The sequence below is a fragment of the Sorex fumeus genome, unplaced genomic scaffold (assembly GCF_029834395.1).
Source record: "Sorex fumeus unplaced genomic scaffold, SorFum_2.1 ptg000063l, whole genome shotgun sequence".
NCBI classification, from domain to species: domain Eukaryota; kingdom Metazoa; phylum Chordata; class Mammalia; order Eulipotyphla; family Soricidae; genus Sorex; species Sorex fumeus.
Window position 1 is genome coordinate 78,076,783 of NW_026606120.1, and position 26,204 is coordinate 78,102,986.

The 26,204-nt window shown below is 62.2% G+C and overlaps 2 protein-coding genes across 3 annotated transcripts; one reads left to right on the forward strand and one right to left on the reverse strand.

Annotated features, from left to right (window-relative positions):
* Positions 1–1,091: 1,091 nt before the first annotated feature.
* On the reverse strand, positions 1,092–17,022 carry PLCD3 (phospholipase C delta 3). Its single transcript, XM_056126727.1, has 15 exons — positions 16,454–17,022; positions 8,022–8,177; positions 7,701–7,929; positions 7,425–7,563; positions 6,615–6,843; positions 6,251–6,452; positions 5,864–6,008; positions 4,890–5,042; positions 3,877–3,999; positions 3,588–3,738; positions 3,154–3,270; positions 2,447–2,613; positions 2,191–2,323; positions 1,518–1,667; positions 1,092–1,442 (listed from the first exon to the last, which is right to left on the reverse strand). The coding sequence occupies exons 1-15, from the start codon at positions 16,596–16,598 to the stop codon at positions 1,354–1,356; spliced, it is 2,328 nt and encodes a 775-aa protein (XP_055982702.1). The 5' UTR covers positions 16,599–17,022; the 3' UTR covers positions 1,092–1,353.
* Positions 17,023–18,758: 1,736 nt separating this feature from the next.
* On the forward strand, positions 18,759–25,023 carry ACBD4 (acyl-CoA binding domain containing 4). 2 transcript variants are annotated; one of them, XM_056126721.1, is made up of 10 exons: positions 18,759–18,835; positions 19,010–19,184; positions 19,377–19,497; positions 19,567–19,651; positions 19,809–19,929; positions 20,081–20,170; positions 20,585–20,655; positions 20,738–20,816; positions 21,383–21,522; positions 24,487–25,023. In XM_056126721.1, the coding sequence occupies exons 2-10, from the start codon at positions 19,097–19,099 to the stop codon at positions 24,604–24,606; spliced, it is 915 nt and encodes a 304-aa protein (XP_055982696.1). In that variant the 5' UTR covers positions 18,759–18,835; positions 19,010–19,096; the 3' UTR covers positions 24,607–25,023. The 2 variants fall into 2 exon arrangements, with proteins under 2 accessions (XP_055982696.1, XP_055982697.1); XM_056126722.1 differs by having other exon boundaries at positions 24,490–25,023.
* Positions 25,024–26,204: the final 1,181 nt, after the last annotated feature.

Below are 26,204 nucleotides of genomic sequence, written 5' to 3' on the forward strand. Positions count from 1 at the left end.
AGGGTGTGACCTGGGGCTGGCTCCCCACTGGGGCCCCCTGGTCGCCCCAGTTCTTTTTATTTATTGAATTAACATGAGAAAGAGCATTACAAAATTGTCCATGATTGCGTGTGAGTCACACACCGTTTCAGTACCCATCAGTGTCTCCAGTTTCCCTCCCTTCCTTCAAGCCACCCCCCACTCACCCCAGTTCTTTTTATTTGGTTTTGGTCTTGGGTCACACCTGCTCTGCACCCTGGCGGTGCTGGGAGACAATGTGGGATGCCAGAGATTGAACTCAGATTGGCCACATGTGAGGCAAGTGCCCCGCCTACTGTCCTTATCTCTCCAAGCTCCTCGGCCCCATGCTTCGGCCTCATGCTTGGGGCCTTCATGTTCCCCTACCCTGGCTGCATTCCTGGTACCAAGTCTTGGACCCCTGGCTTCCGCCCACCCTTCCCTGTCTGCTGGCTCTCCTGGGCTGCATCAGAGGGTGCCAGTTGCATGGGCCAAGGGGAGCCATGGCTTCCTGCGGTCCTTTCCCAGCCCCCTACTTTCTAACAACTATACTAGGTCAGCCTTAGTCCTGAGCTGGCACTGATGCGAGGTTCCACAGGGCAGCCCAGAGCAGTGTCTCCAGAAGCTAGCAAAGGAGAACTGCCATCTCCAGGACCATCTGTTAGCAGATGTCTCCTGCTAGACCTGGAGAGGGGACTCTGAATGAAGTCCCTGAGGCCAGCAGCAGGCTAAGCAAAGGACCCAGTACCCCAGCGCTCCAGTGCTATGGCTGGATACTCCTGTTCCACTCAACCCCTTTCACCTGGGACAGTTCCCTGCAACCCCTGGCATATAGAAAATGCACGAATCAAAACTTGACTGTTGACGAATCATAGATTTACTTTAAAAGAACATCTGCCCAGTGCCACCTGGGGTGGGGACCCACTGTGTAAGCACTGGGCCTCAGACAAAAATACAGGCCTGCTTTGGGGCGGGGGTGGGGGAACCTCCTCGGGGGCCTGAGTTGGGGGCCAGGACAGAACCCGGCTGCCCCCATGCTCGCAGACCTGCTGCTGGGTTTCCCCAGGGCTGAGAAGGGTATCCAGAGGAGAGGGGCTGGGGAGAGGGCATTTGGGGGTAGTTCATACCCAGGCAAAGGGGCAACAATTTCGGGAGGGGCTGGGACCCCGCTAGAGGCAGGGGCAGGGGCTGAGACCTCAGGAGCTGCGCCCCTCCAGCAAGCTTGCTCTCCGCTGACCCCCTGCACTTCGGGAGGGAACTGGCATGCGGGTAGAGTGGTCTGACGCCGGCCCAGTGTCCGGAGCCCCAGAAGCGGATGCGTCTGGCACCCCCAGATCCACAGGGGGCAGCCGGCCCTCAGGAGCGCAGAACGCTGACGTGGACAAAGAGCGTGGCCGGGCTCAGGGACGACCCGTCCTTGGACAGCAGGTGGATGTGGCGGTACCCTGTAGGCAGTGCGGGTCAGGCTCGCTCCCAGGGCACCCTGCGGGGGAGCCCGCATCCGCCCAGCCGCCACCCACCTTGCTTCAGGCTGCAGAGCGGCAGCGTGAACTGGCCCACAAAGTCGTTGGGGGAGGTGGCGTCGTAGTCCTCCACCACGAAGCGCACCAGTGCCAGCTCGGGCGCCCGCAGCACGAATCGCAGTGTCTGTTCCCAGCGCGGGTTGAAGCCTAGGGTGCGGGCACGCAGTCAGGACCGCCCGGATCCCAAGCTCCGTCCCATCACTGAGCCCTCTCTGCAGGCCCCGCCCCTCCCAGTGCAGGCCCCGCCCCGCCCGCCCTCCCCCCCCCCTTATAGGCCCTGCCCCATCACTCAGCCTTCCCTTCACGCCACACCCCGTCCCGCCCTCCTCTACAGGCCCCGCCCCATCACTCAGCTTTCCCCGCAGGCCACGCCCCTCCCAGCCCGCCCCCCACAAGCCCCGCCCCATTACTCACGCCTTCCCTGAGGCCCCGCCCCCGAACTAGCCCTCCCCTGCAGGCCCCGCCCCTTATTCGGCGCTCCCCTGTAGGCCCCGCCCCCAACAAAGATCCAGTCTTGGCCCTGCAGGCAAGCTCCTCTCTTCCCAGCAGGGCCGCCCTCATCCATCCCTTCCCTGCAGGTCCCGCCCCTCCCCGACAGGCCACGCGTTCCTTTCCCTGCTGGGCCCGCCCCCAGCCCTTCCTCCCTTCCTCTGCAGAGCCCCGTCCCCACCGTTGTTGAGCACGTAGTCCGTCTCCTTCTGAGCACAGTCCTCAGGCACTCCGTGGATCTCAATGCGCACCAGGGGGTCTACGATGGAACTGGGTTTCTCTTTCAGCTTGGGCAGCTGCTGGGCCGTCAGCACCTAGGGTGCACGGGCGTCTCAGGCCTCTTGCCGCCCACCCCTGACCCGGGGCTCAGACATGGGCCTGCCCCTCCATCTCAGGACCAGCCCTGTTCCCGCCCCAAAGCTCGGTCCCGGGCCCACCTGGACGCTGAGCGTCGTTGTGGGGGGGCCCGGGCTCTCAGGGTCAAATGTGGAGTCGGGCTGCCGCAGGTAGGAGGGTTTCAGGACGTAGCCACACTTCCCGTTGACCAGGAAGCGACCGGCATTGAGGTCCATCTCATAACCCGGAGTCTGGAAGTTCAGGGCCACTGGGGGCAAAACAGGGTCCCTCGTGACTCAGTGCCTGGGTTCCTGCACCCTAGTCCCTACTATGACAGTTGCAGACTCCTGCCCAGGGCCTGATGGTGAGAGCCGTAACCATTACTCCCTCATGGCCAGGCCTTCTCCAGGAAGCCTGCAGAGCCACGGGCCCAGGGAACCATAACCCCCTCCTGCATGCCTGGGCAGCCTTATCCCCAAGTCAGTGATTGAAGGCACCAGGGTGCTGTGCCAGGAAGCAGGATGACAGTAGGGGGACCTGAGGAGCAGGTTTTAAATTAATTCCTTCATAAAACTTAGGAGAGGCCAGAAGCTCCCTGCACCAGAATCCTGGGTCTCTGGAGCACTTTGGGGGTGGCCAAACCCCAGTAAAACCAAATAATAAAATCAGACATAGTCTTAGGATCAAATGCATCTGCCTGTCACTGTCTCCACTGCTGACCTTTGTCCACAGGGGCTGTGTGGCCCCACCACTGTCCAGGCTTCAAGTGGCCCCTGAAGCCCCCCAGCGCTCCCCACATCTGGCTCACCCAGCTGACAGCCTGAGTTCCACATCTCCTGGGGGTTGTAGTTGGCGGAGTTCACGCGTGTGCCCCGTGGATAGACGCGCGTCAGCTGGAGGGCATTGTGTCTCACGAAACTGTTCCCTGGGAGGCGGGGGACAGAGCTGGAGGGGCAGGGTCACCCCTCCCCCACCCTGGCACTGCCCGCCACCACTGCCCCCATGCACACTGCCTGCCCATTACCTCCTCCCCTGCAGCTTCTCCGTCCTTGGCTGCTCAGGGTTCTGTCCCTGAACCCCCACTTCTGTGGGTCACCCCAGCAAATCACCCCTCCTGTCTGCATCTTATCTAGGTTATGAGCAGCTGAAGGAGAACCCTGGTGCTTCCTTCCTTCCACCCGCTCTCTAGGGCCCGCTGACCTCTTCTCTGCACCTCCACCTGATGCCCAGTGCCGCTCCTACCTTCCTCTCGGGTGAACTTCTTGGCCTTGCTCTCCTTCACGGAGCTGACCTGGCAGGGCTGGGCAGGGGCCGGGGCTGGGCACAGGGCCCGCAGGCGGCTGGCAGAGCAGTACACGACCAGGGCCGACAGCTCCGGCGAGATCTGCTTGGTCTGGGGGGATGTGCCTGTCAGGGGTTCTGCCTGCCACCTTGCTGTCACCCCCCACCCCGGCTCCCACCTCCCCCACTGCCTCTGTATGCTCAGCCTTTGGGGGTGGGGGCTTTAGGGGACCCAGTCAGGCCCACTCACCGCACGCCTCTGATCTGTCTCTTCCTCTTCATCCTCCTCTTCCTGGTCTGATAAAATTCGGCTGTCCTCACCCCGAGCCGCGGGCAACTTCTTCCCCTTCACCAGCACCCGGCCCTTTAGCTGCTACAGAGACCAATAATATGGGCTTCAGTCTGGGCCCGCGTTCCCGTTGGTCACTGTTTCAGCCAGTGAGAGTAGGTGCAAGCAAGGAAGCACAGATGAACAATGTGTCCAGTAGGGAAACGTAGAAAACAACACATGAAGCCATCAGTTGGGTACAGGCCGCGACATCCCTGCAGACCCTGAAACCAGGAGGCATCAGCAGGGAAGCAGCAGCTCAGGAGCCGCTCTGAGGAGACCCCAGGAGAGAGCCGGGACCAAGCACCAAACCACATGCTGTCTCCCGCCACATCCACCAGAAGCTCCTGCTGCACATGGGCCTGTGTCAGAAGCTTCTGGAAGGACCTGGAGGCTGGGGAGTCACCCCCTCTGTGAAGCCAGAGAGTCGGGGCGGAGGAAACGGCAACGCACTCTCCAGATGGCCACATACATGGCACCTTCCTGGCACACGTGGGGAACCCAGGGCAGGGGTGAGCTCAGGGGTACAGCACTCGCCTCCTGGGTCCCCGAGGCAGCTCCCCCAGCCCCAGAGTCTCTCTCCCACACAGTGGACTGTGAGCAGGAGGGGCCTTTCTGCACTCGTCTGAAAAGGGGACAAAGGGCTCAGGCTGCAAGGACAGAGCCGAGCTGACTGACTCTAGGAGACGGAGAAAACAGGGTCGGGTCAGCCACAGGGCCCTTGACCACGGATGAGAAGGTGCAGGGGGTGGGGGTGGGGGGGTCAGGGATGTGACTTTAGTGGCTGAGCCCTGCCTGGCACAGGGACCCTAGCCCCAACTGCAGGACCCCTGTGGGCAGAAGAGCGGTGTGGGCCTGAGCCGGAAGGGAGCATGAGGGAGTGCATGTGAAGCGACCACACCCTCCGCCACCCAGCTGGGGTCTGGGAGCTTCACCTCTGGGGTTGGCAGCTCCTCAGGGTTCTGGGGGTCCAGCGGCCGGGTCACCAGCATGTCCCCCAGGATGGTGCGCAGGTGGTGGGCCATGGTGGCCTGCTGCTCCAGCCCGCAGTGGTTCTCCAGGGACAGGATGACGGGGTATGGGGACACCTGCGGGGGAGGAGCAGCCAGTCAGACCCCTCCCACTCCACCACACCATCACCCCAATACACCTGGACCCGCCCCTTCCGGGCAGGCAGACAGGCTCTGGGCATTCCCTCTGGGGAACTGAGCCTTCGCTGATGGGACAGGCTGAGGACAGGGCACTGCACAGGGCCAAGGGGGAGAGGGGTCTGGGTCCTAGCCCGGTGAGCCCAATGCTGGGCTGGTTTGGTTTTTGTTTGGGGTCCACACCCAGCAGTGCTCAGGGATCACTCATGGAGGGCTCTACAGAACATCTGCAGCGCTGGGAGCTGCAGCCGGGTCAGCTTTACCCACTGTACTACCTCTCCAGTCCCCTGGTTTTCTGACCCTTTTACTCTTGGATGGTCTGAGTCACAGTCTGCATTGACAGCCGCAGAGCTGCTCTTTCACCACTTGCTCCTCAGAGACAGGGTGAAAAAAACATCCTTCCATATCTGGCTTTTCTCTGGAAACTGATTTCCGACCCTTTCCCTTTGGGGAAGGAAGACGGGGGTCGTTGGGGCCACATCTTTGATGCTCAGGGCTTACTCCTGGCTCTGTACTCAGGGATCACTCCTGGTGGTGCTCGGGGAACATATGGGATGCCAAGGCTCCAACCAGGGTTGGCCACATGCCGAGGCAAATGCCCTACCCACTACACTATCTCCCGGCCCATCAGCCCTTTCCAGACTCTCATCTTGTCCCCAGCCTCAGCTCTGCCCTCTTCCCAGCAGCAGCGGGCCCTGAGCAAGACGTGCTAGGCAGCTTCTTGGGGTTGGGGCGGGAGGCTGGGCAGGCCTGGGGCTCACCGTGAAGGCGTGGTCGCGCACAGCCTGGATCACATCTCGGAAGAGGATCTTGGAGGTGAGTGTGTGGCCGTGGTAGATAATGGGCTCACCTCCCGGGCCCTCCCAGCAGTCCAGCTCCACGCAGCGGCACCCCTGGACAAAGGCCCTGTGGATGGACACAGGATGACCAGCTGGGCGTGGGGTCAGGGAGATGCCACAGAGCAGGGCAGTGGGGTAAGGGAGCCAGGTCAGTCACAGGAAGCACCTGGTGGCGGCAGGGGGTGGCGGGGGCCTTGAAACCCATTCCCCAAACAGGGCTCCCAGCCCACTGGTGGCAGAGGACCCACATTCCCGAAACAGGGCTCCCAGCCCGGTAGTCCGCCCAGGTTGGGCACCACCCGTGGGTACCTAACGTAGGCCTCAGTGCTGCTGGCGCCCTCGATCTGATTGTCGGTCAGGTAGGTGTTATGGGAAGAGGAAATGAAATAGTGGGTCAGGGGCTGCTGCATGTCCTGGAACACGGGCCTGTGAGCGGGGTCCAGGGCTGCCCCCTCGGGAGACAGCAGGTACATCATGAAGCCATCCAGGGTCATCAGCTCATGCTGCTTGGCTGCAGGAGAGTGAAGGGGGGGCCACAGGTCACATGGGGGATCCCCATGTCCAGCCCAGATGCCCCCAATACTTGCCATGAACGAGTCCATTCGCTCTCAGCCAGTCCCCAGGGGCTGGGGGTGGGGTGCAAGGAGCCCAGGGCAGTCCCCAGGCTCCCCACCTGTCTCATTGAGCTCATAGGTCTGGATGAGGCGCTGGGCGTGGGCCAGTGTGGCGCTCTCCTCGCCCTGGTCCTCCAGGAACTCCTGCAGCTCGGAGGTGCTCAGCACACGGTCCTCCCCAGAGTAGCGGTGGAAGATGGCCTCCAGTTCCGGCCGTGTCAGCAGCCGCCGCAGGAATTCCTCGATCTCGGGGCCTTCCAGACGCTCATCGTTGGAGTGGTCACAGTCCTGGAGGGCAGGTGACCAGTTTCAGGGGGGGCCTGCAGCGCCAACCCTCTTCTCTATGCAGCCCCACGGGCAGGACAGCCAGCCGAGGGCAGGCTCCGAGCGGTGCAAGGCCCTCCGCTCTGGTGAGATTCTCCGCCTGGGAAGAAACTGCACCCTGCCTGTGTGTGTGCATAGCAGCCTCTTGCCCAGTGAACACCCTCCGTAATAGCATCCGTGTCAGGCACATGGAGCCCATGGCCCGGGTGCCATGCTCACCTGTCCCTCAGGGCCACCTGCTGTTACATTGGCTACATCCACACGGGTATCTGCCATCCAGCGCCTGCCAGCGTTCCTACATGTTGGGGTCACTGGGGGACATGGAGGTGACCCTCCTTCTACAGGGAGCAGGGAGGGACACGCACCTGGGGCCACGTATAGCACAGAAAAGTCACATGTCGACAAGGTGCTCTCAGAACCAGGAAGTTAAGAGTGTGGGGATCCCCTGAGGGTGCACGGCTGGTGAGAAGGGAAGAGGCGGGAAAGTGTCCCTATGTGGGGGGAGGGTGGGAGGGAGCGGTGCGGCAGGCAGGGGTTGTGCCCACCTTGAAGAGGCGGTAGGCGTACGTGTCGTCCATGTCCACGTTGACCATGCGGAGCAGGCTCTTGATCTCCTTGAAGCTCATCTTGCTGTCCTGGTCCGAATCCGCGCGGTGCAGGTAGGAATAGATCCAGGTGTGGACGCTCAGGAAACACACACGCAAACGCGGGGCCGGGAAACCAGGAGGCACCCCACCCCCCACCCCAGGCAGTCCCCAGGAGCCCGCCCATGCACACCTCCGCCCAGCCCGGCGCCCCCCGCCTCGCGGCCGCCAGGATATTGATCGAGGCGCTCCTGCTGGCTCATTGCGTCCAGGCGCGCGCGCAGCTTGGCCAGGCCGCGCACCCAGCGCTGCGCCTCCTCGGCCGACGGCGCCGCGAGGTCCAGGTTCTTGCGGCTGCCGCAGAAGGCGATGGTGAGGCAGCGCGCGGGCGCAAAGGCGCCCCCGAAGCGCCGCAGGCCCTCGGACTGGTGGCCCTCGCGGACCGCCTCAATGTGCTGCACCAAGACTGCGGGCGGGACTCGGGGTCAGCGCGCGGGGCCGGCGGCACGGAGCCCCGAGCCCGCCGCGCCTGTCCCCCCAGTCCGCGCCCGGGCTCACAGGTGGACGGCGCGCGCAGGATGCGCCGCTGGAACCGCACTCTCAGGCAGTCCTCCTGCAGCCGGTACAGACGCTCCTGCTGACACGTCCGCGAGCGGATCTTGCGGAGCAGGGAGCCCCGCAGCATGGCGCGCACGTCCTCGTCCTCCGTCAGGCCTGCGGAGGGGTGGGGGTGGGGGTGGCTGTCAGGGGTGGCCAGCCCGAGGGGCCCGAGGCCCTGCACCTGCCGAGTTCCCCCTGGGACTGATGCAGACAGGTAGATAGGGAAAGGCCCTTGGCAATGAAAGTTAGGTCAACAGAACTTCTGGGAGGAAAATCTAAAGACTGATCCACCTTGTGGATACAGAAAACAGACCTGATAAAACCTTCAGCAGACCCTGAGGAGGTTGAGGAGGTTGGACCCCTCCCCAAGAAGTTCCTCAAATCCTTGGACCTCTTCCTTAATCTGATTAAAATGTGATTGATCCAACCCCAGTAGCACTGTCCTCCCGTTGTCCATCAGTTTGCTCCAGCAGGCCAGTAACGTCTCCATTGTGAGACTTGTTGTTACTGTGTTTGGCATATCGAATACGTCACAGGTAGCTTGCCAGGCTCTGCTGGGATGGTGCAGCCGGGAGCATGGCCCCAGGGCTGGGACTCAACCCTGCCTGGCCACTGACACCCCTTGGTGCCACCACTCTAGAAAGGACAGCACCCGCTCTAACCCGGTGCCTCCTCCTTCAGAAACCTGAGCACTGGGGAGGGAGCCGTAGACTGGAGTTCGTAAACCGAAGTGGCTGCAGCTTTGCCAGATTTGAGGGGCTCCTTAGTCCTGTTCTTTCTTCCTCCTGCACCCATAGACCTACTGTGGCCAGCAAACCCTGGGGCTGACTTTCCGGTGGTTCAGGGTCTCCCGCAGAGCCCTGAGACTCCACCCCAGGGGGATGTGCCTCAGCTGCTGCGGTAACCAGGCCAAGGGTGAGAACTAGGAAACCCGCCTGAGCAGTGGAGGACATCGGGCTGAAGAGATAATACAGGCGCTTGCTGTACACAGTGTCCCATCCCCCAAGCACTGCTAGGAGTAATTCCTGAGAGCAGAGCCAGGTGTGGCCCCCAAACCAAAAATAAAATTTAAAGTTTTGGGGGGGGCTGGAGCAATAGCACAGTGGGTAGGGCGTTTGCCTTACACGTGGCCAACCCGGGTTCGATTCCCAACATCCCATATGGTCTCCTGAGCACCGCCAGGGGTGATTCCTGAGTGCAGACCCAGGAGTAACCCCTGTGCATCGCTGGGTGTGACCCAAAAAGCAAAATAAATAAATAAATAAAGGGTTTTTTTTTGGGGGGTGGGGGAGTGTCAGAATGATAGTACAGCAGTGGCTAGGGAACTTTCCTTGCATGCAACCATCCCAGGTTCCATCCCTGGCACCAGGTATGGTCCCCCTAAACCCCACTAGGAGTGATTCCTGAATGCAGACCCAGGAAAAAGCCTCAGTACAACCGGATGTGGCCCAAAAGCAAACAAAAAAAGATAAAAAAGAAGAAGTGGAGGGCAGTCTGGAGTGGAGGAAGACCTGAGCTCAGAGATCCCGACTGCCTGTGAATCTCCAGATCTTTTCTTGATGGCAAGAAAATCAAATTAAGGGGCAGGAGAGATAGAGCAGGGGTTAAGACAAAGGCACTTGCCTTGCACCTAGCCAACCTGGGCTCAATCCCTGACACCTACATATTGCATATTGTTCCCCCCAGCCCTGCCAGCAGTGACCCTGAGCAAGGAGCCTGGAGTAAGCCCTGAGCACCACAGGGCTTTGTTGTTGTTGTTGTGTGTGTGGATGGCTGGGTGTCATTTCCAGGCATGCTCAGGAGCTGTGCAGTACCAGGGATTGGGCTTGCCTCGTGCACAGCATGTGCGCTAGCTGACAGCCATGTGAGCCGCCTCCTTACCAGCCCCCCCCCCCACGCTCCCAGCCTCCGGGCCATTTCCTTACTCCTGCTCCCAGCCTTTTGAGTTCTCTTGGGCCCTGATTTGCCCTGAGAGCCTCCTTCCTTGGCTGCCAGAAGCCCAGCCCCGGCATGCCCTCAGAACTTTACACCCAACAAAATGGTCATTCCTTAGCCCGAGAGGGCATCTAGTTTCTCCCTGTCACACCTCGGCCCAGGTCAGCCAGCGCTGACTTGAAGGAGGCAGGAGGACTTCCTCAGCCCTGTCCCTCTGTCCCATTTGTCCCCAGTCCTGGGAGTGGCACTGCTGGCTGGACGGGTCAGAACGCCCAGGGGAGGTTATCACAGTTTGTGGGACAGATACTGGGCCCTGGTCACCCTGAGGTGGCTTTCTGGGCCTGGGGGTGGAGCTCTATCCACACTGTTCCATGCCCCAGGCAGGGAGGGGAACTGAACCCCGCCTTACCTGACCCAGAGCTAGAACCGGCAGGGCCAGACCAGGGGTGCAGCCTCAGCCCTTCCCCCACCAGCCTCGACTTCTTTCACCCCCAGAAATGTGGGATGGGGGCCGGACACTGCCACCTTCCAAGCACCCCACTTCCCCTCAGCTCCAGGAAGAGGGGACGACTGGTTCCTAGCACCTCTGCAGCTGGGCCCACCTCCCCTGAGCCAACCATTCCCGGGATGCCAAACCCATGTTGGGGGTAGGGGTGGGGTGGAGAAGAGGGGGGGCTGGTGAGTGACTAAGGCCGGAAATGGAGGTGAGTCATTGGGCCTGCTTTGTCCCAAGTTTTCTGCAAACAGGACACGGAGACAGACAGCCTGAGCTCCCTCTAGGGTCGGTTCCCACGGTGAGGGGCCCATGTTCCTCACCAGACTTCCAGACTGCCCGCCCGGCTGGCATTACCCCCACTACGCAGCCCCCACCCCAACCAGAGCCCCAGAGAAATCCAGAAGAAATGAACACGCAGGGCCGGGCCGGGCCAGGGGCTGACGAGCCCAGAGTAGTGCCTCTACTTCCCCACGGGTGAACTTCTGAACCCCAGGGGGCTCTGAGGGGACAGGGGTGTCAGACAGGAAGGGGTGGACCCACAGAGGGTGACATCAGGAGTGCCCAGACTGGGCAGTGCTGTCGAGGCCTCTGGCTGCAGGCCCAGCCGCCCACAAAGCCCCGGGTCCTGCCAGGCGTCGATCCACGGATGCTTCCTTGACCTGCTTCCGGCCTGTTCAGAGCAGGTGTGAGGTGTGTGCTGCCCCCGGGGCCTCCTGTCCCTGGGTTGAAGATCTTGGCATCATGGTCTGGGAGCCTGGGGCAGGGCCCGGCCAGCAGGTGGGGGAACAGCCCCCGCAGCTGGTCACCTTGACTCAGCATGTGGGGAACAATCATGAAATCAGAGCAGTCAACATGAGGGCAGGTGACTGCGCCCAGCCGTGCCCATCAGCTGCTGACTTTGAGCCAATGTGGCCTCTGGACAGCAGAAAAGGCGTCAGCCATGGAAGGGAGCTTGCAGTGGGGTCCGTCTGTGCCACACCCTGGACGGACCTGCCAGCCTGCCCAGTGCCCAGGCCTGCCAGACCCCTTTCTGCAGAGTCCCCACGAAAAAAAAAATTCAGAGACAGAAAGATATGAAGCCCTCAGGGGCGGGTGGGAGGAGGAACAGGGAACAGCTATTTTCTGCTACCTAAGGAGCACTTAAATATGGGTCATCTGGGGTGCAGAGAACTAGCCCCAGGGCTCAGGGTGCCTGCCTTGAAAGCACCCACGAGTCCTACAAGCACCAAGCCCAATCCTGGCTGCTCTGCTGAGAGTCTGGAAGCTTCCACCAGCCCTGTACTGAAAGCAGTTCCTGACTGCGCCACCGCATAATTGTTATGCCACAATTAAAAATAACACAGTTGGACGGGTTGGCTGGAATGTGAATTCATTCAGAGCCGGATGGGGCCAGCAGGTAGTGGAGCGGGAACGTGGGCAGAGTTGGGGAGGCCTGAACCCAAAGCCCTGTAGCTAGCACCTGGATGCTTGGTTCAGGCCTGGCCAGCAATGGCCACGCACACACCAAAGAAGGAAACTGAGGCAGTGTTCCAAGAGGAAGAGGGAATCCAGACATCCCCTGACCCCTGCATCCTCAGCACCACCTCCCACCCTGGGCCTCTGGAGGGCTCCCCAGGGCTGCAGGCCTCCTGGCACTCTGCCTGTTGTTAGCTGGGCTCAGACACTCCCTGCATGCTTATCTCATCCCCCAAGGCAACCGGGGAGGGGGGGAGTGCATGGGGGATCAGCAAACCCGGGGCCCTGCTTTCAGTCAGGCCCCAGTGCCACCCTCGGCTACGGGAAACTGCCTCCCTACGGAGCAGGAAGGGGCAGCGGGCAGGACAAGTCCAATGCTGGTCCCCCTCAGGGCAAAGCTCCAAAAGGACAAGCCACTTGCTGGGTGCCCGGCAGGGGTGGAGGTCCGGCCTGAGCAGAGGCAGCAGAGGCCAAGGCAGGAGGACCCCCCCACCTCAGGACCGGGGTGCCCTGTGGACGCAGAGCAGGGAGAGATAAGGAGGTGTGTGCTGCAGGGTGTGGAGGGTGGCATGTGTGGGCGTGTGTGCCTTTAGGGTTGCGTGTAAGAGCTGGGGGTTGGGGGGGCAGTGTGCATGACGCTGGGGTGAGGGGCTCCTGCAGGAATGTGACATGCAGGCGCAGGGACAGCTACAGCTTTGTGCCAAGGCAAGGGGAGGGGGAGCAGCTTCTGGCAGTGCCACGAGACTCTGGGAGGGACTGCAGCTCCGAGGGGCCACCATGCACCTGCCCAGCAGATCGTCCCCCTTGATTCAGCGCAACCAGGCCAGGCTGGCAGCCACACCCGGGCCCAGAGCCCAGGTAGCTCAGCGAGGCCCTGACACTCCTGGGAGAACAAACGAAGCCCAGCGCAGTGAGCAAGGCCTGCAGCCCTGGGGGTGCAGGGGGCCACTCTGTCCAGCAGGAAGCCTGTCTGGGGGCAGAAATCAGGGTGGAGGGGTGGACTGCCCTCCTGCCTGTGGGAACTGCTCAGCTCCCACTCCCAGGCCAGGCACCCTCTGAAGACCCCCAGTGGATACCCCGGGGACAGCCTCCAACTGGCCACTCTTGGTGGCATGTGCATGGGTATGGCAGGCAGTGGGACACTGGCACCCAATGATCTGTGTGATGGGGGGGGCAGGATTAACGGGGGCAAAGGCATGGGGAGGGGGGCGTGTCCTGAGGCAGATAAGAGGACCTGGGAGAAAATTCAGGAAGCTCAACTGAACTTGAACTCCAAACAAACCGCAATCTCACACTTCCGCATGTGCCCACATCATTCTGGTTTTCCTGTCTTCGCACTGAACCCGCATCCTTTATTTTATCTGGCCAGGCTCCCAGCAGTTGTTGGAGGGGGGATGCTGGCAGGGCTGCTGGGGGGAGGGTCTGGGGAGGAAGGACCCTCCCAGGTGTAAATCACCCCTCCTTTTACTGACACCTGCTCTGGCTCAAGCCCAACTGGAGCCTCAGTTTCCTCATTTGTAAGACAAGGGCAGGAGACGGGAGCTCCTGTGTGTCTTCAAAAGTACTGATGGAGGGGCTGGAGCGATAGCACAGTGGGTAGGGCGTTTGCCTTGCACGCAGCCAACATGGCCGACCAGGGTTCGATTCCCAGCATCCCATATGGTCCCCCAGCACCGCCAGAAGTAATTCCTGAGTGCATGAGCCAGGAGTAACCCCTGAGCATCGCCGGGTGTGACCCAAAAAGCAAAAAAAAAAAAAAAAGTGCTGATAGAGCCTGGCCCCCAACCGCGGCACCCCACCTGCACAGGGACACCACCCCCCCCGCCCCCGCCCCCGCTGGGAGCTCCTGGCTGCCTCTGAGCCTGCAGCCTGGTGGGACTCCCTCTGGGGTCATGTCTGGGGGACAGTCCCTTCCCACAGGCCAGGAAGAAGTGGGGACTTGGCTGATGGGTCTGCCCTGTGCCTTTGCTTCTGGCCCCTCTTCTGCCCCCCTCATCACCCAGCTCCCTGGAGCTCCTAGGCTTCACAGGTGCCCCCCCCAGCTCACCATGGGGTTCCCCCTTTCCAGCCCCGGCTCCCCAACTATGGCTTCAAGTCCTTTTTTGTCTTGTTTTGGGGTGACGCCTAACGATGATCAGGGCTTATTCCTTGCTCCGCGCTCAGGAATCTCTGCTGGTGGGCTCAGGAGACCATATGGGATGCCGGCGATCGAACCCGGGTTGGCTACATGCAAGGCAAGCGCCCTCCCTGCTGTGCTATTGCTTTGGCCCCTTAAAATCTTTTTTCTTTTCCCTCTTCCTGTGACCCTGGTGGGCTGATGTGACATCTGCCCTCTGAGTTCATGGAATGCAGGGGAAGGACCCAGGGGTGCTGGCAGCAAGGGGTGCATGGGGACTGCCCAGGGGAGCCTTGGGCTGGGTTTCAGTGTCGGGAAGGGGATGTGTGTGGGGAGGGGGGGCGGGGGCGGGGGTAGGGCAGCCCAGATGGCACCTGACACCCACATACCTGGTGACACTGTCACTGGGACGGGACAGGTGCCCGTGGCTCTCATGCTGACTCAGTGCCAGGTGCTGGCCCTGGCTCCGAGTGAGGATTTGTCAGTGTCTCCATCACTGGGCTGTGTCTCGAGGGCACGGGATGGAGCTGCTCATCTCCTCGGGCCTGCCTGCGCCCAAACCCTTGAGGAGCCCCCCCCCAGAGGCAGACGGCTGCCCCCCACATTCCTAACCCTGGGGGGTGCCCTGTGTCCCTAAGTCCTCACAAGCACTCTCCTCTCCCAAGCATCACCCAGAGGCACGGGCAGCCTCTGCCTCCTGATGCTTCTGGAATTTACCAAGGCAGCCCTAGCCCCGACCCCAGTGTGGCCATCTTTGGTCCAAAGAACTGTCTCTGGGAGCCCCATGTGGTTCCCCCCTTTGCTTCACTCTAGGCTCCTGGTCCAAGGGTGCAGGCAGGACCCTCCGCTCATAGCTGAAATCTCCTTCCCTGTGAACGCTTCAGCTACCCCAGGCCTGGACTGGGTCTGGGCTGAACCCCCAGATTCCTCCTGGGAGTCCCAGAAGAGCATGAGCATTGGGTGCTGCTGGAAGCCAGACCAGGGGCACATCTGTGATTGAGGAGCGTGCCGGGGGCAAGCCCGGGTCATGGGCGACGTGGCTCCAAAGGCAGTGCAGATGGTAGGAATGTGGTTCCCCCAGGCACCGCACTACCCCCAGTGGCCTCGGAGCACGGCTGGATGTGGCTCCCCAAACAAAAACAACCAGGCCCAGAGAGCTAGTGCAGGAGTCAAGGTGCTGGCCTCATTGGGCCACCCCGGTTAGATCCCCAGCACCCGAGCACCTCCGGGTGTGGCTCCAACACCCTAAAACCATACAGAAAAACCCAACAAACTCAAGTTGATCAAGGGAGGGGCAGAACCAGGAAGAGAGCAGGGGTGTGGTGTCAGCAAAGGGCAGACACACTGCAATCAGGACCCAGAAATTAGCCTGGATTTGGGGGGTCTCCTGGACAGCTCCTCCTCCCTCCCCGCTTCAACCCTCAACCAACAGCAACCAGTTCCTCACTGCAGCCGGAGGCACCCCTCACTCAAGACCCCCAAACACCAGCACCCAGAGCCCAGACTGAGGTGCACGGGGTGGAGGAGTCGGGCAGACTCCCTGCTTCTCCCAGCACTTCCCTGTCCCTGAGCGCTCAGGAAGACGCGGGCTCAGTGACACCCCCAGAAGTGACCACCTGGTGCCAGCCTGCTCTCAGGGCAGTTTCTCCCCCTCCCAGAGAGCCCTCCAATCTCAAGCGAAGTCCTGCCCTCCTGTTCCTGTCTTCTCCTACCCAGTCCTGCCATGCCAGGAGCCTGGGAGGGGTGGGGGCGGCAGGCTGGGCGTGCTGGGGAGGCAGGCCCCACTTAGGCTGCCAGGAGCCCAGGGCCAGGAGGGACCTCAGGACCCAGGAGCACAGACAGGACTTGGGGAGGCAGGCAGGGGCCTCCAAGGCTGTCTCCCAACCCACCCTCCAGTGATCAGGGACCCCAAGCTGCACCTGCTACAGCCTGCCATGGACGCCACCCCCCCAGGGCCTCTGGGGGACCCAGGGACCCCCGATGGGCTAGTGCAGGCCCTGCACCCACCCTGACCCAGTCCCGCATCCCCATCTCAGTGCCTACCCCATTATTGTACCCGCCCTGTCTGTGTCCCCCCAGCCCCATCTCTGTCCCCGCAGTTGCCCCCTCCCTGTCCAGTCTGTGTCCCCCCAGCCCCATCTCTGTCCCCGCAGTTGCCCCCTCCCTGTCCAGTCTGTGTCCCCCACAGCCCCATCTCTCCATCTCTGTCCCCGCAGCCGCCCACCCCCCCCAGTCCCTGTCTGTCCCCGCCCTGTCTGTGTCCCCCCAGCCCCGTCTCTGTCCCCGCAGCCTCCCTCCCTGTCCCCGCCCTGTCTCCGTCCCCGCAGCCCCTGTCCCTGTCCTTGCCCGGCCCCTGGCCCCGCAGTCCTGTCGCCCCGCGCCACTGACCCAGCTTCTTGAGCGCGCGCAGCCCGGGCCTCCTGGAGCCGCCGTCCGGGGGTGCGGGCGGGAGCGCGGTGGGCGCCGCCAGCTGGGCCCGCGCCGGGGGCTCCTCGGGCGGGGGGCGGCGCTTCCTCCAGCGGCGGCACAGCATGGTCGGGCCGGGGCCGGGCTCTGCGCGGGGACCGTCCGCGGGGCGCTGCTCCGCCCGGCCCCGGCTCTGTGCGCGGCCCGGGGCCAGCAAACTTAGCGGCGCGGGCGGGAGCCGGGGAGGGACGCCGGGAGCCGCGGAGGTGGGACGCGGCCCCGAAGGAGGGACCGGGGCCGAGGGGCGGGTCCAGCCCGGCGGGGGTGGCGCCGGCGGCCGCGGGGGGCGGGGACCCCAGGCCCGGCGCCGCGCGCTCCCCGAGGCTCGCGCTGGCGGGGAGGGTGGGGGAGCCGTCTCCTTCCCCGACTCAGGGGGTCGCCTCCCCGCCCTCCGAGCGGCCCTCGGCCCCGACCCCGTAGGTGGCCAGAGCCCCCAAGGTCTGGGGGCCCTGCAGACACCCGTGCCTTTCCGGGGACTGACTCCGGGAGCACCCTGAGCCCCTCCCCTCCATCCCAGCCAGCGTCCTGCCGGGCACACGGGCCGGGGTCTGCGCGGGGGCTCGTCCTGGGGCGCGGGGGCTCGTCCTGGGGCGCGGGTGCTCTGGAAAGCGCCCTGAAAGCCGGGGCGCGAGGAGGCCAGAACTCGGGGGTAGGGTGGGGGCGGAGTAGGGACGTGGCTGTGACGTAACGGACTCACCCTCTAGGCGCCCCGCCCGTTCCCCCTCGCGGGCAAAAATCTCGGGGGGGAGAAAGGGAGCAGCCCTACCTGGCTGCGCGCGGGCCGGGCTCGCTCCCCGGCACCCCAGGGTGCCCCGAGTCCAAAGCCCCGAGGGGCAGGTCCAGCGGGACCGGCGGGACTAGGGTTCGGGGCCTGGAGACTCGGGTTAGCCCCCCGGCGCGAGTTCAGTGGCCCCCGGGTAGCCCCTGCAGGCAGCACAGATGTCGGTGACCTCGATCCGCGGGGCCGTCGCGCCCGGACGAGCCGCGAGCCCGCCCGCGTGTCTGCGCCGACGGGCGGGTGACTCATGCGGCAGGCGCGCGGGGACCGCGCTGAGCGCAGCGAGCGCCCGGGCCTGGTGGGCGTCGGGTGCGCAGCGCCACCCGGCGGCCGCGGCGAGTGCGAGCAGGCCCGGCCCTGCCACCTCCGGCTTCCAGCCCGCGGCTCCCAGTTGACCTTGACCCCGGGATTGCGCGCCGGCTTGGGCCGCCCACGTCCGCAGTCTGAAGCCGCGGGGTGTCTGGTTCCTTTCTCCAGGAACGACCTTCCCATTAATTTTTTTTGGTCTTTTTAAATGCTTTTTGGGTCACACCCGACGATGCACAGGGGTTACTCCTGCCTCTGAACTCAGGAATTACTCCTGGCAGTGCTCAGGGGACCATACGGGATGCTGGGAATCGAAGACCTTCCCCATTCTTCTCTGACATATTTTAAAATGTGCACCACACCCGGTGGTGCTGAGGGAGGGGCCTCTTACCACTTGTGCTACCCGTGCCCCATTCTCATTAAACTCAGCACCCACACGCCTCTTCTAGAACCCTGACCAGGAGCCAGAGAACATTTTTTGGGAGGCGGGGGAGGCACACCCCAGCGGCTCTGAGCACAGGAGTCATTTCTTGTTCTGAGCACTAGGGTCACTCCTGGCTCTGAGCACAGGGTCACACCCAGCAGTGTTCACGGTGCCGGGGATCGAACCTGAGCAGCTTACGTGCAAGACACTGCCTTCCCCCCACTACTGTCTTTCTGGCCCCAAGGCGGGGGTGGAGGGTGGGAAGAGTAAAAGAGCGGCGGCTCAAAGGGCTGGAACGCGTTTTACATGTGGGAGACCCGGGTCTAATCCCCGACACAGTATTGTCCCCAGCAATAAAAGAAACCAACAAACAGCTCAGACCAACGCCCAACACCCCGTCTGGTGTGGCCCTCAAACTGAAAAACGAAGCGAGGTGGCGGAGATGTGCCAGACCGTGAGGACAGGTGTCCGCCAGGGGGCGCGCGGGCGCCGCGTCCGTTCGGTGCGTCCACGAGGGGGCGCGTGTGTCCGCCTCTGGCCGCCGGGGCTGGGCCGCCCCGCGCCTTGGCCACGCCCGACGGGGCGGGGCGTGGCCGGGCTGCTTGCGCCGTTCTGAAAGGGCCGCGCCGATTGGTCGAAGCCCCGAAGACGCGTCTGAGACGGGCTCTCTCATTGGCTTAAGTTTCCCCCCTGGCTCGGTGTCCGCGTCCCGGCGCGTCTGGGCCGGGAGGCCAGTTGGAAGCCCCCGTCCGGCGGCGACCGAGGACCCCGGGGTCCGGTCAGTGGGCGCCGCGGGGTGAGTACCGGGCGGCCCGGCCGGCGTGCGGAGTCGGGGTGGGACTCTGCTCGCCCCGCCCCGGCTCCGCCCTGCTCGCCCACTGGCCTGTTTAGGAGTTGGGATGTGCACGTAGTGGGGGTTCTCGAGCCCGGCCGCCCGGCGTACCCACCGTGTCCTCCCCGTTTCGCGCAGGATTGCCCGAGAGTCCGCGGCTTCGCCGCGCGCCCGGCGCAGCCTGCAGAGTCGCCCCGAAGCCGGGCCCGGCCGCGACCACCGGGCATGGGCACCGAGAGTGGACACTCAGAGCCCGACCGCCAGCGGCAGTTCCAGGCTGCCGTCAGCGTCATTCAGAACCTGCCTAAGAATGGTGAGGGCGGGGGGCCCGCTTTGGGGGGCTGTCACGGGTCCCAGGAGCCGCCGATGCCCGCAGTCTGTTGGGCACCCCCTCTGCTCCCGCACCTACCCTGGGTGGGACCCCTGCTTGACCCAAAGTTGGGCACCCCGCACCTCTGTCCTCCTGGAGCTGGGGATGACTTGTCGCTCCCTCCCCCCCCCCCAGGGTCTTACAGCCCCTCATACGAAGAAATGCTGCGGTTCTACAGCTACTACAAGCAGGCGACCATGGGGCCCTGCAGGATCCCCCGCCCCGGCTTCTGGGACCCCATTGAGAGATACAAATGGTGAGCCCAACGCCCCTGTGGACAGGGCCGCCCTGGGGAGGCGGCCGCCTCACCGTGCTACACCCCCAGGGACGCCTGGAACAGCCTGGGCCGGATGAGCAAGGAGGAGGCCATGGCCGCCTACATCAGCCAGATGAAGTTGGTGGCACAGAAGGTCAGAGAGGCCCCTACCTGCCAGGTCACCCCCTCCTGGGTCCCCCCAACGCTGCCCGCCTCTGCTTCCCACTGGACGGCAGCCCCGGGGGCCAGGCACCGAAAGGGGTGGGCAGGTGGTGGGATGGGTGCCCTGCCCGACAGCCCAGTACCCACAGGTGATCGACACAGTGCCCCTGGACGAGGTGGCCGAGGAGATGTTCGGGTACTTCGAGCCTCTGTACCAGATGATCCCTGACATGCCAAGACCCCCGGAGTCCTTCCTGAGGAGGGCCACAGGTCAGGCCCCAGGTTGGGGACCCCTGCCCAGGTGAAGGGGCCCAAGGGCAGGGCAGTGGGCTTCAGGGGGTGTCCCTGGGAGGACCCGAAGCAGAGCTTGTGAGGAGGCCGTCTCAGGTCAGGGGTCCCCTCGGGGGCCGTGTCTCGGCAGGTCGCACAAGGAAGGCAGGGAATGATGGAAGCACGGGAGTAGACCCACGGCCTCCCCACTCCCCGCAGGAACTGGCACCCCCTAGCCCAGGTCAGTACCCAACCTGGCCTGAGACTGGGATCCTCCGGGTGGGGAAGAGGGAGGAGGCCAGTGCTACTGTGTGCCCCGTGCCCCCGTGCCCATTGACACTGAGCCCTCACATGAACCCAGTTCTGGGGTCTCTTCCAGAGCCTCACCTCTGGCCCCCACCAGAGTCTCTTTCATTGTTTGGGGAGTCACATCTGGCGGTGCTCAGGGCTCGCTCCTGGCAGGCTCAGGGGTGCCGGTATGACACCCAGGTTTTTCACATGCAAGCAACACCCAACCTGTTGTACTGGTCACTCTGGCCGCAGTCATTGTTTCTGGCTGTGCGTCCCTGGGCCCATGGAGAGGCACCCTTCCTCTCCCCGCCCCTCTCCCCACCCCCCGTGGCCAGGTGTCACTAACCCGCCACCCCCTGTTCAGAGGCCTCCACACCCAAGGACTTGGACTCTGAGGATTTCTGCGATTCTGTGGAGCAGCTGGAGCCCGAAGCGGTGAGCCCAGGCCGCTACCCTGCCCCGCTGGCCCCCCAGCTCCCCGCACCCCCTCATCCGTGCTGCTCTGTCATCTTCACAGGTTCGGGCTGAGCAGAGGGGGGCCCCTGGAGGAGAGCCCAGGGCCAGGACCAGCCCCAGCCCCGGCTACACAGACAAAGGTGAGCCTGGGATGACCCTTCACCCTTTGCCTGCCTTGGTTTCTGGTGCCCCAAGCAGAGGGAAAAGTCCAACCCTGGGTGCTGGCCTCTGCCCAGGAGGGGTTGCCCAATGACCTGCCATTGTAGGATGGGCAAAGTCCCCACCCGCTGGGAGTGGGAGCTCTACCCCCACGTGTGTCTGCGTGGGATGGGGCTCAACCTCCCTCCACACCCCCATCCGGGGCTTTCACAGAACAATATTGTGCAGGGAAGATATCCTCCATCCCCTTCTAGAATTCCTGGGAAGCTGTGTCTGGAGGGCGACCCTTCACCCTTCGTAGATATTTATCCCCCGGGGCCTGCAGCCCAGTCTGGGAGACGCCCCATTCCCCTGACTCTCAGGAGAAGGCTCAGAGACATTTCCGACTTCCCCAAAGTCCCCTCACCTGGTGGCGGGGCTGGGATTTAGACTCAGCTGCGTGGGTGGACCTGGCCGCGAGTGCCAGGCTTGGTCCCTTGGTCCCCGGTTGCACTCCACTCCGGGCCTCCCTGGGACCCACCCCAGCCTCTGCAAATGTGATCCCCAGAAGGGCCGGAAGGCAGCCCATCGGCGCCCCGGGAAGTGGACGTGTGGCTGGTGCGGACTGTTCGCGCCCTGCAGGAGAACATGCGGGACGTCCAGGGCAGGCTGCAGAGCCTGGAGAACACGCCCTGCTCCCCCACGCAGGTGAGCCCCTCCGTCCCGGGGCAGGGCAGAAGCAGGAAGCCCCTCATGCCACCGTTTCTATGTTAGCTGCAGTAGCCCACCTCTCTGGCTCTGGCTCGAGGAGGGGAAATCGAGGCTGAAGAGCCTCACCCTTAAAGGGCCGAGGGAGGACCCAGCTTTCCTGCCCTGTCCCCACCTCTTGCCCGGAGAGGAACTGAGCCAAGACTTACAAGGGCCAGGACAGCCTATCCCTGCCGTCCCTCTGGTCCCAGACTGTGGGTTCACCCCCACACAGTTTGGCCCTTGCATCCCTCACTTCCTTTTTTTTTTGCTTTGTTTTTGGGGTCACACCCAATAATACACAGGGGTTACTCCTGGCTCTGCACTCAGGAATTACCTCTGGCGGTGCTCAGGAGACCATATGGGATGCTGGGAATTGAACTTAATCGGCTGCATGCAAGGCAAAGTCCCTACCCACTGTTCTATAGCTCCAGCCCCCATTACTCCAGCGGGATTCAGTGGCTGTCCTATGCTTAGAATTGCTCCTGGCAGTGCTTGTGGACCATATGATGTGCTGCCAGGATCAAACCAGGATTGGTCACATGCCAGGCAAGCACCTTACCCCTGTACTGTCTCTCTGAAAGGTGCTTTTGAATGGGGTTCATCATTATTCCTGTTAAGTGATAGAACTGGGTCTGGCCTTGGAGCTGCCTCCCTCCAATGCCAGCAGCCAACTTCCAATAGCTCTGCGCCTGTTCTTCAAAACCTCTGGGTCAGAGGCAGAGCGATAGTACAGCAGGTACAGCAACACTTGCCTTGCACACAGCTGACCTGAGTTCATTCACCTGGGTTCAATCCCTGGCATCCCATGTGGTCCCCTGAGCCTGCCAGGAGTAATTCCTGAGCCCAGAGCCAGGAGTAAGCCCTGAGCATCCTGAATGTAGCCCAAAAACCAAAAGAAACAAACAAACAAAAAAAAAAACTTGGCCATTCAGTGTCAGGGTCAGGAGAAGGCAGAGTTGCCAGATTTGGGAGGTCACTTGGGTAACCCCTGCCCCTGTTGGCACAGTGGAACCAGTGGCAGGAATTTCCTCAGAGCCACAGTGACTCTTCTTTTTCAACATCTATCCCCCGGCAAGGTTTAGTATTATTTTTCTTTCGCCATTTTTTTTGGGCGGGGAACTAAACTCAGTGTTGTTCAGGGGTTACTCCTGGCATTGCTCAGGGGACCATATGGGATGCCAGGGATCGAATCCAGGTCGGCTATGTGCAAGGCAAGCACCTTACTCACCGTACTATTGTTCCAGCCTCTCTCTTACTAGTTTTATATGATGATGACATAAAGAAATTCCACCCTGAAATCGCATCTCTAAAACTAAGAACATCCTATTGCCTAGTCCTGGGACCGCATCGGGAGGCCCCCTTCAGTGATCTGGCATGGACCAGAGGCGAGGCGGGGACAGTTTGATCCCCAATGTAATGTTTCTCCCTTGCAATCACCGACTCTTTTTTTCTGTCTATCCACTGCCTCAGGGTTTTCTCACAGTGAGTGAATGACAGCCTTGACATGGATCAATATTTTATATAGTGGTTGAAAAAGAACACTGACTTTAACTTGTTTTCTGCTACCTTAACTGTATTATTAGCTGTCATTTCTAGTTTCTACAGTGCTCTGGGAAGGCATAGATAAGTCCTTAAATATTTTTCCTTGAATATTGTTGGAGCGATAGCACAGCAGGTAGGGTGTTTGCCTTGCACATGGCCGACCTGGCCGACCCAGGTTCAATTCCTCCACTCCTGTCGGAGAGCCCGGCAAGCTACCGAGAGTACCTCGCCCACACAGCAAAGCCTGGAAAGCTACCCGTGACGTATTCGATATGCCAAGCACAGTAACAAATATCAAAATGGAGACATTACTTGAGCAAATCGATGAACAATGGGAGGACAGTGACAGTGAATATTTTTGGGGTTGTTGAGGTAGGTGGGCCATACCCAGGATTGCTTAGGAGCTTCTTCTGTACTATGGCCTTTTCAACGGTTTTGTTGTTGTTTTTCCTTTGGTGTTTTGTTTGGGGGTCATACCTGGTGATGTTCAGATCTTACTCCTGGCCCTGTGTTCAGGGATCACTCCTGGCTCCGTACTCAGGGGACCATGTGGGGTTCCAGGGATCAAACCCGGATTGACTGCATGCAAGGCAAGAGCCCACCACTGCACTATCGCTTGCCCCTCTCCCTCCCTCCACCTATTTTTAAAAGTAAAGAATTTGGGACTGGAGAGATAGTACAGTCAGGGCACTTGCATTGCACATGGCTGACCTGGCTTCAGTCTCCAGCATCACTTATAGTTCCCCAAGCCCTGCCAGGAATAATCTCTGAGCACAGATCCTGGAGTAAGGCCTAAGCACTACTTGGTGTGGTACAAAACAAAGTAAAAGCCAGGTGATTAAATAATCACCTCAGTTGTGACATCTTTTTTTAAATATTATTATGGATCATGGACTTTGACAGTTATTTCATCATACTGTTTGAGCATCATATTGTCCACACTTTTAAGTACGCGGAGCCCCTCCTTAGTTGGGTCCTGCTTCCTCTAAAGTGACCTCATGAATCTTTCAAAGCTTCTGTGCTTTGAGGTACAAGGTGCCCACGTTCACCTCTTTATCTTCCTTGCCCCAGACCTGGAGTCAGCCACTTCATCAAAGACAACAAACGTCTGAAAGAGAAGCCTGGTTCCTTGTTTGAATCTTGAGGCTCATCCTTATTATCTGGGGCCTTCAGGGCACCCCCCATCACTGGTGTGGCCTAGTCTCGGGGCCTCCTAGCTGGGGAGGATGTGGGATTTGGGGTCCACGGGGTCTAGGATGCATCAGGACCCCCCAGGCGCCTTCTAGTGGTGGAGATCTGCCCCAGCGCCCCCCGAGATCAAGAGGCAGGACACCAGGGCATGCTGGGGCCCTGCCGGCCCTGATTCCAACCCTCTCGCAGCAGAAGCCCGGCGCCCGGCCCTGGCCGCTCCGACTCTCCGGGCCCACGCTGCTCTTCTTCCTCCTGTGGCCCTTCATCGTCCAGTGGCTCTTGAGACAGCTCCGGACCCACAAGAGGTGACTCCGGGGAGGGGAGTCTGCGCCCGCCCAGGAGGTCCTGCGCCCTGCACCCTGCTGTGCCCTGAGCCTCGCGAGGGTCTGCAAGACCAGCGCTGGACACCCGCGCCCACCTCCGTGCTGGCCTCAGCACCGCCCTGCCCACTGCTTCTGGCCGCCGGGGGCCAGGGACGTGGCCGGTGCGCGTCCCCGAGCTGCTGCGTCGGGGGGCGGGGCGCGGGTGTCGGCCCCTGCCCGCCCCCGCGGCCGGTCACCTGACCGCGTCCCGCCCTGGCCCAGCTCCCGGGCAAGTTGGGACCTGGCCGGGCCGGCCCAGGCGATTGGCCGAGCGGTAGGGCGCAGGCCCAGGCCGCCGGCCCGCACACTCAGGACGCACTTGCACTTGAATTCTCACCAAATAAAAGCGAACGTTGCTCTGCCACCGCCTGGGAAGGAGGGAAGGCCGAGGGGTAGCGGGTGGGGCTGCCCCGGGGACAGGGCCTGGAGGGTTTGGGGGGTCGGGACGGGATTCTGAACCGACATTGCCCCTCCCGAATCCACTCGCCGCATCCTCTGGGCTCTGGGGGTGCGGCCCGAAAGTGCCCTTTGACTCCCCGCAGTTGCCCCGGGAGCCCCCCCTCTCGAGTTCTTGCAGACCCCTCTGGAAGCCACAACCCCTACCCCCGATGCCCCGGGAGCCCCCGTCGGGGTGGGCTGAGGGCTGCGTGGACACAGACGCTGGTCCTGCTGGGAGACTTTCTACCAGCAGACCCCGGTGTCCCTGCAGCGGCCAGCACAGGACTGGGGAACCTTTCTGCATCAGGAAAAGGGGCCCTCCTGGGGTGGCCCTCAATGCCCAGGGATTCCTCAGACCGGTGGCCCACGCTTGCCATGGTTAGCCAAGGTCCCTCTGGAGTCCTGACCGGTGGCCCACGCTTGCCATATGCCACCAAGGTCCCCGCGCCCCCAGACACGGAGAGCAAAGCTCAGGCCCGATACAGTGACACAGGGAACTGTGTTCGTGGTCAATCAGGGCTGAAAAAAGAGGTTGAGTGAACCCCCAAGAGTTAGGAGGGGCCCTGGAGGGGCGTGTAAAGGGATCAAGTCACTGCTGGGCAGAGCCGTTGGTCCCACCATCTGCACCAGCCGCAGCCAGTAGCCGCATGAGCGCAGGAGCTGCTGGTTGGGGCCAAATGGCTGGTGGGGGTCTCAGGCGCCAGTCCGGGAGAACGAGGCCCTGCTTCGTGTCATTCTAAAGCTCCACCCACACGACTCCGTCTGGCCATCCCCCCAGCAGTATGACACACAAGCCCATCCTACCGGGCACTGACTGGTAAACTGAGGCTGCGCTCTGTCGGTCCTCCCAAATCCCTGTCGGGAGCACACGAACCTGACCAGACTGTGGTCAGGTTCCCTGCCAGGATCCATTCTGCTGGGTGCTGGGGAGAGCGCATGTCGGGGGCCTGGGCCCAACCCTGGCACCAGTGGACACCATGGGCAGAGACCCCTGCCAAGTGTGCCACCCCCCAACGGGGACAAAAGCCCCTTTACCAGCAAGCGTTCTCGCTGTGAGAGGCGCCTTGCCGGCAGGGGTCTGCTTGAGGGGTGCAGCTGGGAGACTGA